The following is a 12,459-nucleotide window of genomic DNA, read 5'->3' as shown; positions in this document are numbered from 1 at the left end:
TTATCCTTATCCTTATCCTTATCCTTATCCTTATCCTTATCCTTATCGCCGTAAGCCATTGTTTATGACATCATAACTTGAATAAAGCGGAAAACTCCATCTTTTTAGCAAAAATTATTAAATTTATAATTTTTAATGTCATGTTAAATTAAAATACATCTTTGGCTTTTTTCTAGCACGTCGAGATTTTATTATTGGTGACATGTATATTTTAGGATTTTTAGCAATTTGCATGAATAATTTTTTATAAATCTCGCACTCTTTGTCAATAAAAAAGTATGAACTGATTTTTTTTTTTTTTGATACAACCAATATTTATCGAGCTATGATGTGATAAACAACGGCCCTCGCCGAGAGACCTTATATTTTGGATGTTGTATAATTTTTGCAAATTTGTTTTACATTCCTCGCATTTTGCCATACCTTAAAGGTATTTCTACATTGTAGTCAGTTTATATCAAAATGGAAAAATAAAATAGTACTTAATTTTCGTTGAAATAGCTTGGAATGCCTCATATCCGAAATATTAATAACGCCACCAAGGACCATGCTGGTACTCGTATGTATATACTTTTCAACTGTCTTTAGAACGGCTATGGCTAAAAGTCTTCGTGGGTTTGTCACTCCTAGTAACTCCCATTTCCCCGCCTTTAGTAAACTTTGACGATAACCCGCGGAAAAAATACTCATAAGATCTTTGACCACTCCCTTGCTTCAATATCCACACAGATTTTGTAATTAAGTCTTAGAATTGTTCTCACCTGGAATACCACCTTTTCCTTCTCGAACTCCTCCATGCTGTTCACTTCGTTCACAATATTCTTCAAACTCTTATCGACAATATTCATCCACTCGACCATCTCCTTGAACTTCTCATGATAGCTGTCCCACTGTGCCGGTATTTGCTGCAGAGTCTCGCGCATATCATCAATTCTGCCCGACAATTGCTGCCACTGCAGCTTAGCGCTGTCATAGGCCTGACCGAGGCTGATGTCAGTCGGCTTTTGATAACCATAAGCTTGACTAATGCGATGCATATTCTGCAAGCTCTTCTCAATTTGCGGTATTGGTCCCTGCTGTCGGAAGAATTGCTCATTGCGATTGAGTATGGAGTTGATATCTTCATTACGATTCAAAGCTTGTTGCTCCAAATGCAATTCCTGTTCGACTTCTTGCAGCGTCTGATAGAAGGTCGATTCGTCAAGACGGAATTCGAGCTTCAACAAATGCAGTGGCGCTTGCGATAAGACGTGCTGCCACTTGGCTTGCAGCTGTTCGACCGTATCCACTACAGGCTTTTGCTCTTGCGCCGGCAGTGTTTTCAACAAGTCCTGCGCCGACTCCACCAGATTGTGCATCCAGCGCTCGTTGACGTTTTCGAAGAAGTACTTTTGTGTCTCGATTACGGTCTTCGATTCGATGTGTTTTTCGATAAGCATAGATTCGGCCTGCGTTAGCCATTCGCTGACAACGTGCTCATTCTCTTTGAAGGCGTTCCAACCGCGTGAGGCATTATTCAATCGCTGCTCCCACTGCTCAGCATTCTGTATTACATAGTTAAAGCGTTCGTTCAGCTGCTGCATGTTGTGCGCCGTTTGCGAGGTGTCGATATTGTCATCGGCGGCGACCGACTTCAGCAGATTCTGGAAAACCTTATTCTTGCTCTCCAACATCGAACGATAGTAGACGGTGCGCGAAAAGAAGGTCTTGTGTTTGTTCAACTCCTCACTTATGGCATCGCGTCCACCCGAGAGTGCATGCGTGCTCAGCAGCGCCTCTGCATCGTTCAGCCATTGATGTATCTCCTTTTGGCCCGCCTCGAGCGACTCCTGCTGTATGAGCAGCTGGTGAAAGAGATGCAATTTGGCTGGTATTTGCGCGCGTATGCACACCAAAGACTCCTTCTCCTGCTTGAGTAATTTCATCATTTTGTCGACCTCATCGCGTGGCAAGTCCTGAATGAGGCCCTGGAAACTGCGGCTGACCGTCTTGAAGAGCTCCTCGTTGTCATCAATTTCGCTAGCCAGCTTTTGCAACTCCTCGCCATATTTGGTAATCTGTTGCGTGTTGCCGAGCATTTGGCGCTGTTCGAGCACCTGCTCCGCATGACGCAGCCATTGTGAGAGCTTCTCAATGCCGGATTTGTATTCATTGCGTGCGCGTATGATGTCACCCGCATGCATGTATTGCTTGGTATTGGCAAAGAGGCGCTCGAAGCGCTCCGATAAATTGCCATGCTTCTGGCGCAGGTTGTGTGCGATGCCATCCTCGCATGAAGCGATCAAATAATTGGCTGCATTGGCGACTGCATCGAATTTATCCTTCCATGTGGTTATGTCTTGGAAGAACTCCAAGCGTTCATCTTCGGTACGCGATAGTTTAGTTTCGGCGAAATTGAGCCACTCCTCACAAGTGGGCGCCAACTGGTTCCAGGTCTTCCAACAGCTCACAACCTCTTCCAGCGAGTTCTGGCAGCACTTAAGCTCCATAGAGACACGCTTCCAACGCTCCTCGGTCTCGTACATGAAGCGATCGATTTCCGTTATGTCTTTGCGCAGTACATTGCCCTCACGCTTGTATTCGTCCACCACTTGTTGCATGTCGACGAATGCCTTCTGGAACTCTTGGAAAATTTTGTTGCGCGATACGAAATTCTTGTATTGCTCCAATTGCTGGCTGGCCTTCTCCTCATAGCCATACTTGCCAGTCCAACCCTTCATTTTGTCCTCAACCAAATTGAGGAAAGCAATGAGACAGCACTTATGTTCCAGGAACTTTAAACGTATTCTACGTTCGGCCGCCTTGGGTGCCACCTCTTGCAGCCGGCGTTTCATGTTGCGCAACTGCTCAAGCGGCACTTGTTGCACCAGTGGCGAACGCTTGGCATTCTCAAACATTGCCATTATACGTGGCAAATCGGCAAAGAATAATTTATGCTCCTCCAGCTTTCTACTTATCACCGATGCTGTCTCCTCATTCATGGCACTTGGTATCTCATTGTCCGTTAGTAATTTTTCAGCGTCCGCTAGCCACTTGCCGACCACACCGAATTCGCCGGGCAACTCTGAATCCAACAACCACAGCCAATAGTTCATTTGATATTGCAAACGTTGCCACAATGCATTTATGTCCTCCCACACCGGGCGTGGCACTTGTAGGAAGCCGCTCTGACTATCCATCAGTTGCTTGAGGCGATTGTAGACCGGCAAGTGGGCGTCAATCTCCGAACGTGCGATCAGATATTCAGCGAAATCACGCGGGAATGAATTCGACATGACCATGGGCTCATATTCTGTGGTCTTTTCTATCAGGAAACGGCGTAGTTCATCCAATTCCTGTTGTATGTGTGATGTATCACGTGAGCCACCCTACAATAATTGAAATCGAGAGAGAGAGAAAGAGAGAGTGTGTGTTAGAGTAATTACAAGTAGAGAGACTCAGAGTGTTTGTATGCAAATTACTACTCTACTACTCACTTTTGGTTCAGGGTACTTGTGCAAAAATTGCGCCACATATGTCATTATACTCTTTTCATCCGGTTTTGGTACATCCACATCCTCAGCATCCAACAATTTGGCAATGCCCAGCTTACTTTCAGCCACATCGAAAGCAGTTTCTAGACGTTGACGATTGTTGGCCTTTTTCAAGTCAGCCAAATTAACCAAATTCGCTTTGATTGCATCGATAAGGGCTAGGAAGGCGACACCATCTCTCCAACTGGCGCCGAAATCCTTTACTTCAATGCCGATGTCTCTGTGGAGGGTACAAAAAGATGGTAAATGTAAATGGGATAATTTGCGAAAGTGTTTGTATGTAAAACTTACTTTGGCAAGGCATTGGTAACCCAATTCAGCAGTGTCTTCCTAGCACCTTGCTTCCATTTCTCAGCCTTTTGATCGCTGACAGTTTTGCCAACGCTGTCGAGAGAACTAACCGAACCGCTAATACCATGACCCAAATATTCAAGGTTGCGGCTATTCTCCTCAATCTGGTTAGGGGCGAAAAAAAATAAAATAATATATTAAGTAGAAGAACTTGCATAAAGATTTGAGAAAAAATTAAATAAAATAACAAAATATTTGAAATTAATTAATCAACTTAGTTTAACACAGAGATTAGATATAATCTAAAGAAAATACTAAAATTTAGGTTCGAAATCCATCCTATGCATGTAAAAATGTGTACGTATTTAAAAGTGATGGATGGAATACATATTTATTTATAACACAGTGCAACTGCATTTTTGGGGCGGATTGATTACAGCTCAAGATGTAAGACCTAGACTCGTATAGCAAAACCTCCAAGTCTTTTTGAATTCTCAGATAAAATTTTCTCTTTATGGTAATATTAAATTTGCAGTTTTTTGCCTAAGTATTTTTAGAATAGGTAGGAGAAAAAAGGGTTAAAACTTATATTGGTGCGAAATATATAGTTGGGGCACGTATACTAAAATTTCACGAGGAATAATTTTCTAGAACACTTTAGCCCATCAGCTCTCTCACGAAAGGCTCATTTTGACCTGTTTTTTGGAAAGTCTCAATAAAATGGCATTTATGAGGTCGCTAGAGTTTTAAAATGTTCTAGAAAATTATTACCCGCAAAATTTCACTAGGGGTATTCTTAGACGAAATCTTTATACAAAGAACATGAAAGTGCACAGAAAAAAAAAAACAAATAGGTCCTCTTGAAATATGCAACCACTTTTTTATGCTATCCAATACTAATTCCAAAAACAAAACCTTGTTTTGAGGTGCACCCGAGTTGAGGACCAACCAAAAGTTAACGAACCCACAAAAGTGCCTATTTTCTTTACGATGGGTCGTTATCGTTTTGGCACAAACACCCCTAGTGGAGACTTTTCCCCAAAGTACTAGAAAACCACCAACAATCAGCTGCTTTGCTACTCAAGCTGCGCTTTACTTAATATAACTAGTTTTCGGTAGAGTTCGCTACTATCGGTTCGAGTAAAGGAAATTAGGGCAGAATGAAGTGAAACGAAAACTTTGTTGCGACCAGTACCCGATCAGGGTTGTAATCAAATAAAGAAAAAACTTAAGTGAAACTTCCTTCGAATGATTTCTAGTTCATTTAACATTTATACTACTCTTCACTTTTCGCCTTGGTCTTTCTACTTGTTTTCTAACTCGTCTTAGTACATAGTCCCCTTTGTATATTCGTATTTGACTTCGTTTTTGTATTCGTCTTCGTATTCACCTTCGCCCACGTCTTCGTATTCGTCGCAATATTTGTCTTTGGCTCGGTAATGGTCTTTGAATTCGTCAACGGCTTAGTGGGAAAATGGATGCACTTCTGTTGCATCGCAAATTCACACATTTCCGTGAAGATTTTTTAATTCACTACCGCCGCTAAAGAAATTTCACTTCAAAAGTTTATGTCATTTAAAAATGGGGCGCTATCTGTGGGTAATATTCATCTTATACCACCATATTATCGATATCTCTACTCATGCAGTCTCGCGAATATGCTCGACACTCCCCAAGGTATCGTCGAAAAGTACCCGATTGCACTTAGTACTCATAAGTTCTCAGAGAGACGTATACTGGCACGGAAGGCATGCCTAATTCGGTATTGGATTTAAGGATGTAGAGAGACTGCGTCACTTAGTACTGTCGATAAAGCAGGCAAACGAGTTTCTCGCCACAATCCGGATATCGCTCATTTACGCCCAAACCACAAAGGAGGAAAAGAGTATGAAAACGCAGATCACTTTTACGAGAGCATCAATCATGATTGGCGATTTCAAAGTCTGGGTAGAAAAAGTAGATATCACTGATGCAATCGTCTAAAAATATAGATACAACCATGAGCTGTCTGATATCGGACTTAGGCCGTGGCCCGAAACATTGTATTATACATTACTAGGCTCCAGCATAAAAGGATAGATCAGACTTCAATACTTTAGCCAGGTTGAAAAACGAGAAACCAAGTCCAAGATATTATGATACGCAGAAGGCACTCTTCGTTGTTTTAGATGTACATACGAACCTTTTGAGGACTAAACATTGACTCTTGTTGCAGCCAAGATACGCACTCGTCTTTGTGCTTCAAAAATTATGCGCCCTGCAACTGAAGAAAAGATGCTGGTTCTTATCCACTCGAATATCCTACCTGCTCTCTGAGAGGACAGGAAATAGTACGATTTCAGCAAGCCGGAAAGAGCAATTGGTACGACGAGGAATCATGCGCCGCTGCAGAGAAAAAATATGTTGCTTACAGTGCGATACTGTACGCTGAAGTGGTGAAGATTATTTTGCGTACAAAAAAATAAAAAGCCTGGTCAAAGAAACACCCGAAATTTTTATTTCTTGTAAGAACTACCATCACGATCTAGCGAACACCAAAGTCCTAAACCTACTTTCAATTACGAGCAGAACACTTTTCGACCTTATTGAATGTTTACAGCCTGAAACCAGTGAAGTAGGTGAGCCCAAGCCTACAGTCGAGGACGACGTGAACGATGTCCACCGCCCGACTCTGACGAGGTTCAAATAGCTTTTTCGCGGCTGAAAAATTGAATTTAGTATCCCACGAAGTAAAATGGCATTGAACAAATGACAAATTTAAGATGGGCATCTCCAACCCTTTCGATGCCAAACGAAGTTCAGACAGGGCAGCTTGCAGAAGATAAGGACTGCAGAACTAAATCGCTCGAGGGCATTTTTTACGTACCTACAACTTCCCCGTTTTGTTCAGCCTTTTCCAAGTTGTATGTGCAAGCAAATCGAAAGGATCGGGAGGAAAATGGGGACAAGACAAATCACCTCCTGCGTCAAGACTCCTGACTTCAAACAAACACTCACTGCACTGTTAACGTCTATAATTTCGAAATAAACGAACTCACCTATCTTAGAACAACCATTAACAACGATAATAATATCAGTCATAAAATCTACCGGAGAATCACTCTTGCCCTCTAAACTAAGTAGACAATTTGGAAGTAAAGTTCGCTCTCGTCGTACAGAAACTATATACTATAAGTCACACATGATACTCGTCCTGGTAAATGGTTCATATGCTTTGACAATGACAACATCCTATTCACATTATAGGAATTTAACCATTGCCTATTACAGAGGAAGATCTTCAGCTGCCGCGCGAGACCACCGTTTTCCTGGGGCATTATAGTAGGTTAAACTTCAACTTACTCACACTATGTAGGTCCCAGTATTCAAATCGAATATCCTACATGTGAAGGTTTACATAATACTAATCACATCTTCACTTGCCCCCATAAACCCACTCAGTTCAAACCTTTCTCTCTTTGATACGACCACATCCAAACAACAATCGAAACAACAGGTTTCTTGGGCCTGCCGTTAGTTGAACTTGATTTGAAAACCATTAGTGGATCTAGGCAGGGTTAAGTAGCCATTAGAACAACAAAAATATCCAGCAGCCCTCGCAGTATGCAAGATTCTGTTAAACTCGGAATGCCATGCATTGTGACCGCGAATGCTTTCTAGACAAGGAACGCCGCCCTGCTGTCAGAGTGTAGTATTTATGTAGATTTGCTGGTCGGTCGCACAGCTTTCTTCATGCTGTCTAAGGCATGGTACCATTGCACGAACCACAGCTTGAAAGCAAAGAGGAACAATTTACATGGTACGAAGAAATTAGCTCAGTAAGTGGAAGACCTGATTTGTACGCTTGGGTGTAAGTCTGATAAAGAGATGTGGCGATCTCCAAATTCGCAGCCTATTGTGGTTTTTTTTCATTAGAAAAAACATCATAAAAGGGACCTCAACCTCAAATTTAGTTATGGCTTAAGAGACATTAGTAAAATTTATCGGGCTATTTTTTCGTAAAGCATTTTAACCCCATAATTCCTAGCATAATGGGTCTTTTTGATACATAAATAAGTATCTTAAAAAAGTTCAATGTAAAATCACTGAAAACGGCAGTTAGAGGGGTAAAATATTCTGCGAAAATCTTAAAAAAAATATGCTTAAATATGCTCGAACATGTAAGAACTTAAATATTATTTTTGAAAAAATAAATTGCGTAGAAATAATGCACTGAACCTTACGTATAACTGTGTGAAATGTGCGGTATATCTGACTTGGTACTATTATAAATATATGTATTATATATGTATGTATGTACATTAGACCGTACCTGAGTCTAATGAAGAATTGCAAGGAAATTTGGAAAAAAGTAAAACAATTTTTTTGCCGATCATAGGGGTCACCTTTCTACATATATTTTTCGTCATATCTTCGACATTTACAATTGGATCTTAAAGTATTTTATATGGATGTTTTTGTCTCGAGAATACAAACTGTTTGTTCCAAAGTTCTTTGATCTCAGATCACAGTTCATGTTACCCTAACGTACCACCCAGCCACTAAATTAAAGCTCTCCAAAAATCATTAAACTTTTGATAAGGAACTATTTAAAACCAAAAATGTGTTGCCATTGCAAAATTTTTTGGTTCGGCAAAAAAAATATAAGTTCCAAATTTCCTTGCAAAAATGCCAAAGACTCAGTGATTTACGGTGAACTTTCTTTTGTTTTCCTGTAAGGTGGTACGCTCTAATGTAGGTACATATGTATGTATGTATATCTATACTTGAATAAAGGCAAAATTTAAGACCACCAAAATCGATTAATTTGCGTATTATTACCAATAGATGCATAATTATTTACAACACTCATCAACTACAAACCTACCTGTGGCGCATAATTTATTACTACAACTACTTTTTTCCGTCTCTTCTTATGAAGCTTGTTTTTAGCAAAAAAATTAATTAAATAGTTCAAAAATCAAAACGTTTCAAAAAGAGAGACAAAGAGATAAAAAGGAAATACACACAAATGTTTACTTTTTACACTGTTATTACTTTTAAGTATACTATTATTTAGCTTAAAGTGTTTTTTTATGTAATTGTGAAAGTACATTTAATGTGCAGTAATTTTGCAATATTTAAGAAAGGGATAGGTATAGGGAAAGTAAAGGGGATATTTACAGCGTCACGAAGATTCCATTAAAGCAACATGAACTAGCTTTCAAACGGTTTCATAAAAAGCGACTGAAAAGTATTAAACCGACCTAAGCTTTAAAATAAAACACAGAATAAACTTTTTCATTTTGTAACGCATTGGAGTACAGGGTTCTATACCACAACCTTGGAGGCTGGTTGATATCGATTGTATACCGAAGCATGGTAAGGATGACTATACAAGCGTCAGAAGCTACAGCCCTATTAGCATGACATCCTTCATGCTTCCTAAAATGTCTGGAAAGATTGGTAGAGTTGCGCATTCGTAGGGAGGCGCTCTCATCACATTCTCTCTCTTTACCTCAACATGCCTATCGGGCAGGGAAATCCCAGAACTGCCAGATCTAATAATGCCATCAATAAGAAAGAGTTCCGCCTTGGGCATTTTTGTAGACATAGAGGGTGTTTTGACAATGTCATCTTCTATAGCATGTGCAATTTTGCTCTACGGCATGGGGTAGATTCTGTACTGGTAAATTATCAATGCTGCCGCTACCTTCAGGGTGGTGTACTTTCCCCTTTACACCGGCGCTTGGTAATTGATTCTCTTCTTGTCACTCTGATATCTGCGCTCAAGCTACGCTATACGGCCGGCTGTTTGCAGGAAAGCACGGACAATACTGAATATGATTGGAACTTGGTGTTATAGAAATGGGTTCACCGCTAACCTAACCAAAACTAGTGTTGTGCTCTTCACTAGAAGGAGCAGGTTGGATGGTCTCATTCCCCTCGCACTGCAAGGAGTCGCAATTCAGACTTCTCTCAAGGTGAAGTATCTAGGAGTTATTCTGGATACAAAACTATCGTGAAAATCTCACGTGAAGATGTCCAAAGCATTGCCGGCATTTTGGCAATGTAAACAGGCCTTTGGCAAAACGTAGGGTTTATCGCCATAGGGAGCACTCTGGATTTATACCTCTATGATCAGACCCATCAGCTATGCGTCAGTGGTCTGGTGAAGCAGACTCTCAATCAATACCGTGGGAAATCTGCGGGCTAAACATCAAAGAATAATTGCCATGTGCTGCACGGGAGATTCCTCTATAACACCTGGTGCTTCTCTTGATGCACTGCTGCTCTTACTGTCACTTTGTGTTTTCATACGTAGGAAAGCCTTAAAGGCTACCTGCACACCAAAATGAAACGGATAATGGTATAACACTGAATGGGGCGAGGCTGAAGTTACTGGTAGAAGAGATCTGAGCACTTGTGCCTTTTTAATGCTGCAGGATAGAACGTCACCATTACCTTTGTAGAAGAGATTCTATAATGTTGAGTGCCCTGAGGCTGAATGCTGGTTTAATTCCAGCGCTGAGCACAAATCCACTCTGGGTCAGGCTCTCGGGTCTTCATCGAAGTTAATGGGGATAAGCTTCACTTTTTCTTGGGCAGTATGTTTCGGTCTTTCAGCCTGAGATAATTGCAATCATCAAGGCCATGGACTACTTGGTGGAAAGGAGTTTACGTGTCTGCAGTGAAGGGCTACCTGCACTTAAGGCATTGGCCAGCCCTCTAACTACTTCCAAACTAGTTCGGCAATGCAAGTCTCAACTAAATTATGTTTCTAGACATAACAAGCTTTTTTCACTCTGGGTGCCAGGTCACCACTTGATCAGCGTTGGCTCAGACCAAGCATTCCTCGGTCCGCAACCCGTTATAGCACTGGCATCTTCTGCTATCGAAACCACCATCAGAAACTGGGTGAATACTTCGCTCAGCAATGACTGGGAGACATCGAGGTGCTGGAGATGGGCAAACCTCATGTTGCCTTCAATTTCGAAAGGTCTACCTAGTTTTTTGCTCTCATTGAGCAGACAGGACTGCTAGGATCGTTAATTGCTTTTTCGGGACCTGAACCATTCTATTGTCTCAGGTGTTCCTCTTCGAGAGCTATAATTACTGATTGGGTGCACTCTGAAAGCAGTAAGCGCTGGGAAGCGGTGGTGGGTCTTAGACAGGCCAGGCTCTTCGGCTACCCCTTCAACAGAAACGGCATTGTTTTAGTAAATAGAAATGGCATCATGCTACTTTCTGGGTACCTGACCGGTCACAATCAATTGTGATTCCACCTACACCGAATAGGTGTGATCACAGAGTCGGAAGCCGGCTCTGCCCCGATTATGATGAAACTTCGGAGCATATTCCCTGTCACTGTCCGGCTTTAGTCCGACAAAGACCGATTTATTTTAAATCTTCAATAGTCGAAACCTTTGCTATAAGGAATTCGCCTACCAAGCCCCTTTTAGGATTCATTAGGGAAGCCGAAGGTATCTTGGCCACACTGGGTTAGGGACTCTATCTTTAAGAAATACACAAGATATTTTAGGTCGCGGTGTCTCTTGTTCTGTTACATCCAAAAATTAACTAATTAACTATCTTAATCAATCGATTTTCCGAAATAAAATCTCTAATACCACAAGCGGCTTCACTTGCTTCTGATATTAAAATGATAAAAGATACAGTGGTGGGAGTGGGTACTAGATTAAGAATGGATTTTTAGGATTTTCTTAAGAAACTTGAGGAGAGTTTGTTACGGATTTTTTTTTTAAGTACATACTTAAATATGTGTGTTTATGGTGCACTTACAGGGTGCCGTAGAAATATTTTCATTCTTAAATCATTTTTTTCATGTTAGAGTAATAATTTATATTTTTCCTAGTTATTTAGATTAAATGTAGTTGTGCTCATTTCTTTTTTTTTATTTTGCTTAAAAGACTTCAACTTACCTGGAAGTACAATATGATGGTCCATATCAGACCCAGCACAACTGGTGGTCTCCCATCCACCAAATCTGCCGGATTAATATTCACCAATTTGATACGTTTACTGGCTAAAAATTGTAAGGCTGTATTGGCATTGCTGAGGAAATGCGGACGTCGTAGAACGCGACCCTTCTCCACGGGCAAACGTTCGCCGGATAGCACTTCCAAGAGTGCAATAAGTTTGGTACCATCGCGTAAATCGTTGATTAAATCGTCAACACGAAGCGGTGGAACACGCTACAAAGAAATAGAGAAAAGTGTAGAGAAAACGATTAATAAATAGGTGAGTAGAGGAACATAACAATTAACAAATAGCGGCATTTTAATGCAGTAAACAGTAATTATGAAATGAAAAAAACATATGTAAAAGTTTGCATGTATTATGCTCATGTATGTGAGTAAGAAGTCGCGACTGTTTAGCAAAAACTTTTGCTTGCCAGCATTTAACGGCATTCTTTCACCAAACTTAGCGAAATAACAATAAAAGAGTTGTCGTGACTTGCTTAAATGAAAAGCATAAATCACAAATGCTTACATACATATGTACATAATTACGAAAAGTGCTGTAAAAGTATGTAACTTGCTGAGCAAATTTGCCTATGCATGTAATTTCTGGACGGAAGAGACAAAATCGGCATTCTTAGGAAATTATGAAAACGCATTGCGAACAGTGCAAC

At 40.7% G+C, this 12,459-nt stretch overlaps 1 protein-coding gene across 1 annotated transcript; it reads right to left on the bottom strand.

Moving 5' to 3' along the window:
- Positions 1-245: 245 nt before the first annotated feature.
- LOC118741870 (nesprin-1-like) lies at positions 246-12,103 on the bottom strand. Its single transcript, XM_036473846.1, has 5 exons — positions 12,092-12,103; positions 11,747-12,019; positions 3,825-3,988; positions 3,477-3,753; positions 246-3,368 (listed from the first exon to the last, which is right to left on the bottom strand). The coding sequence occupies exons 1-5, from the start codon at positions 12,101-12,103 to the stop codon at positions 687-689; spliced, it is 3,408 nt and encodes a 1,135-aa protein (XP_036329739.1). The 3' UTR covers positions 246-686.
- Positions 12,104-12,459: the final 356 nt, after the last annotated feature.

Source organism: Rhagoletis pomonella, unplaced genomic scaffold (genome assembly GCF_013731165.1).
Source record: "Rhagoletis pomonella isolate Grant_MI unplaced genomic scaffold, Rhpom_1.0 Rhpom_scaffold_00006, whole genome shotgun sequence".
In the NCBI taxonomy this organism is placed as follows: Eukaryota; Metazoa; Arthropoda; class Insecta; order Diptera; family Tephritidae; genus Rhagoletis; species Rhagoletis pomonella.
The sequence above is the reverse complement of the archived record's forward strand: the minus strand, read 5'-3'. Positions and strand labels throughout refer to the sequence as shown.

What these genes read in the sequence shown, in the direction of transcription:
- LOC118741870 (XM_036473846.1), bottom strand. An exon ending in CCATCATATTGTACTTCCAG is followed by an intron (nt 3,989 to 11,746) that starts GTAAGTTGAAGT and finishes GCCCCTAACCAG; the next exon opens with ATTGAGGAGAATAGCCGCAA. An exon ending in ACAAGTACCCTGAACCAAAA is followed by an intron (nt 3,369 to 3,476) that starts GTGAGTAGTAGA and finishes CAATTATTGTAG; the next exon opens with GGTGGCTCACGTGATACATC.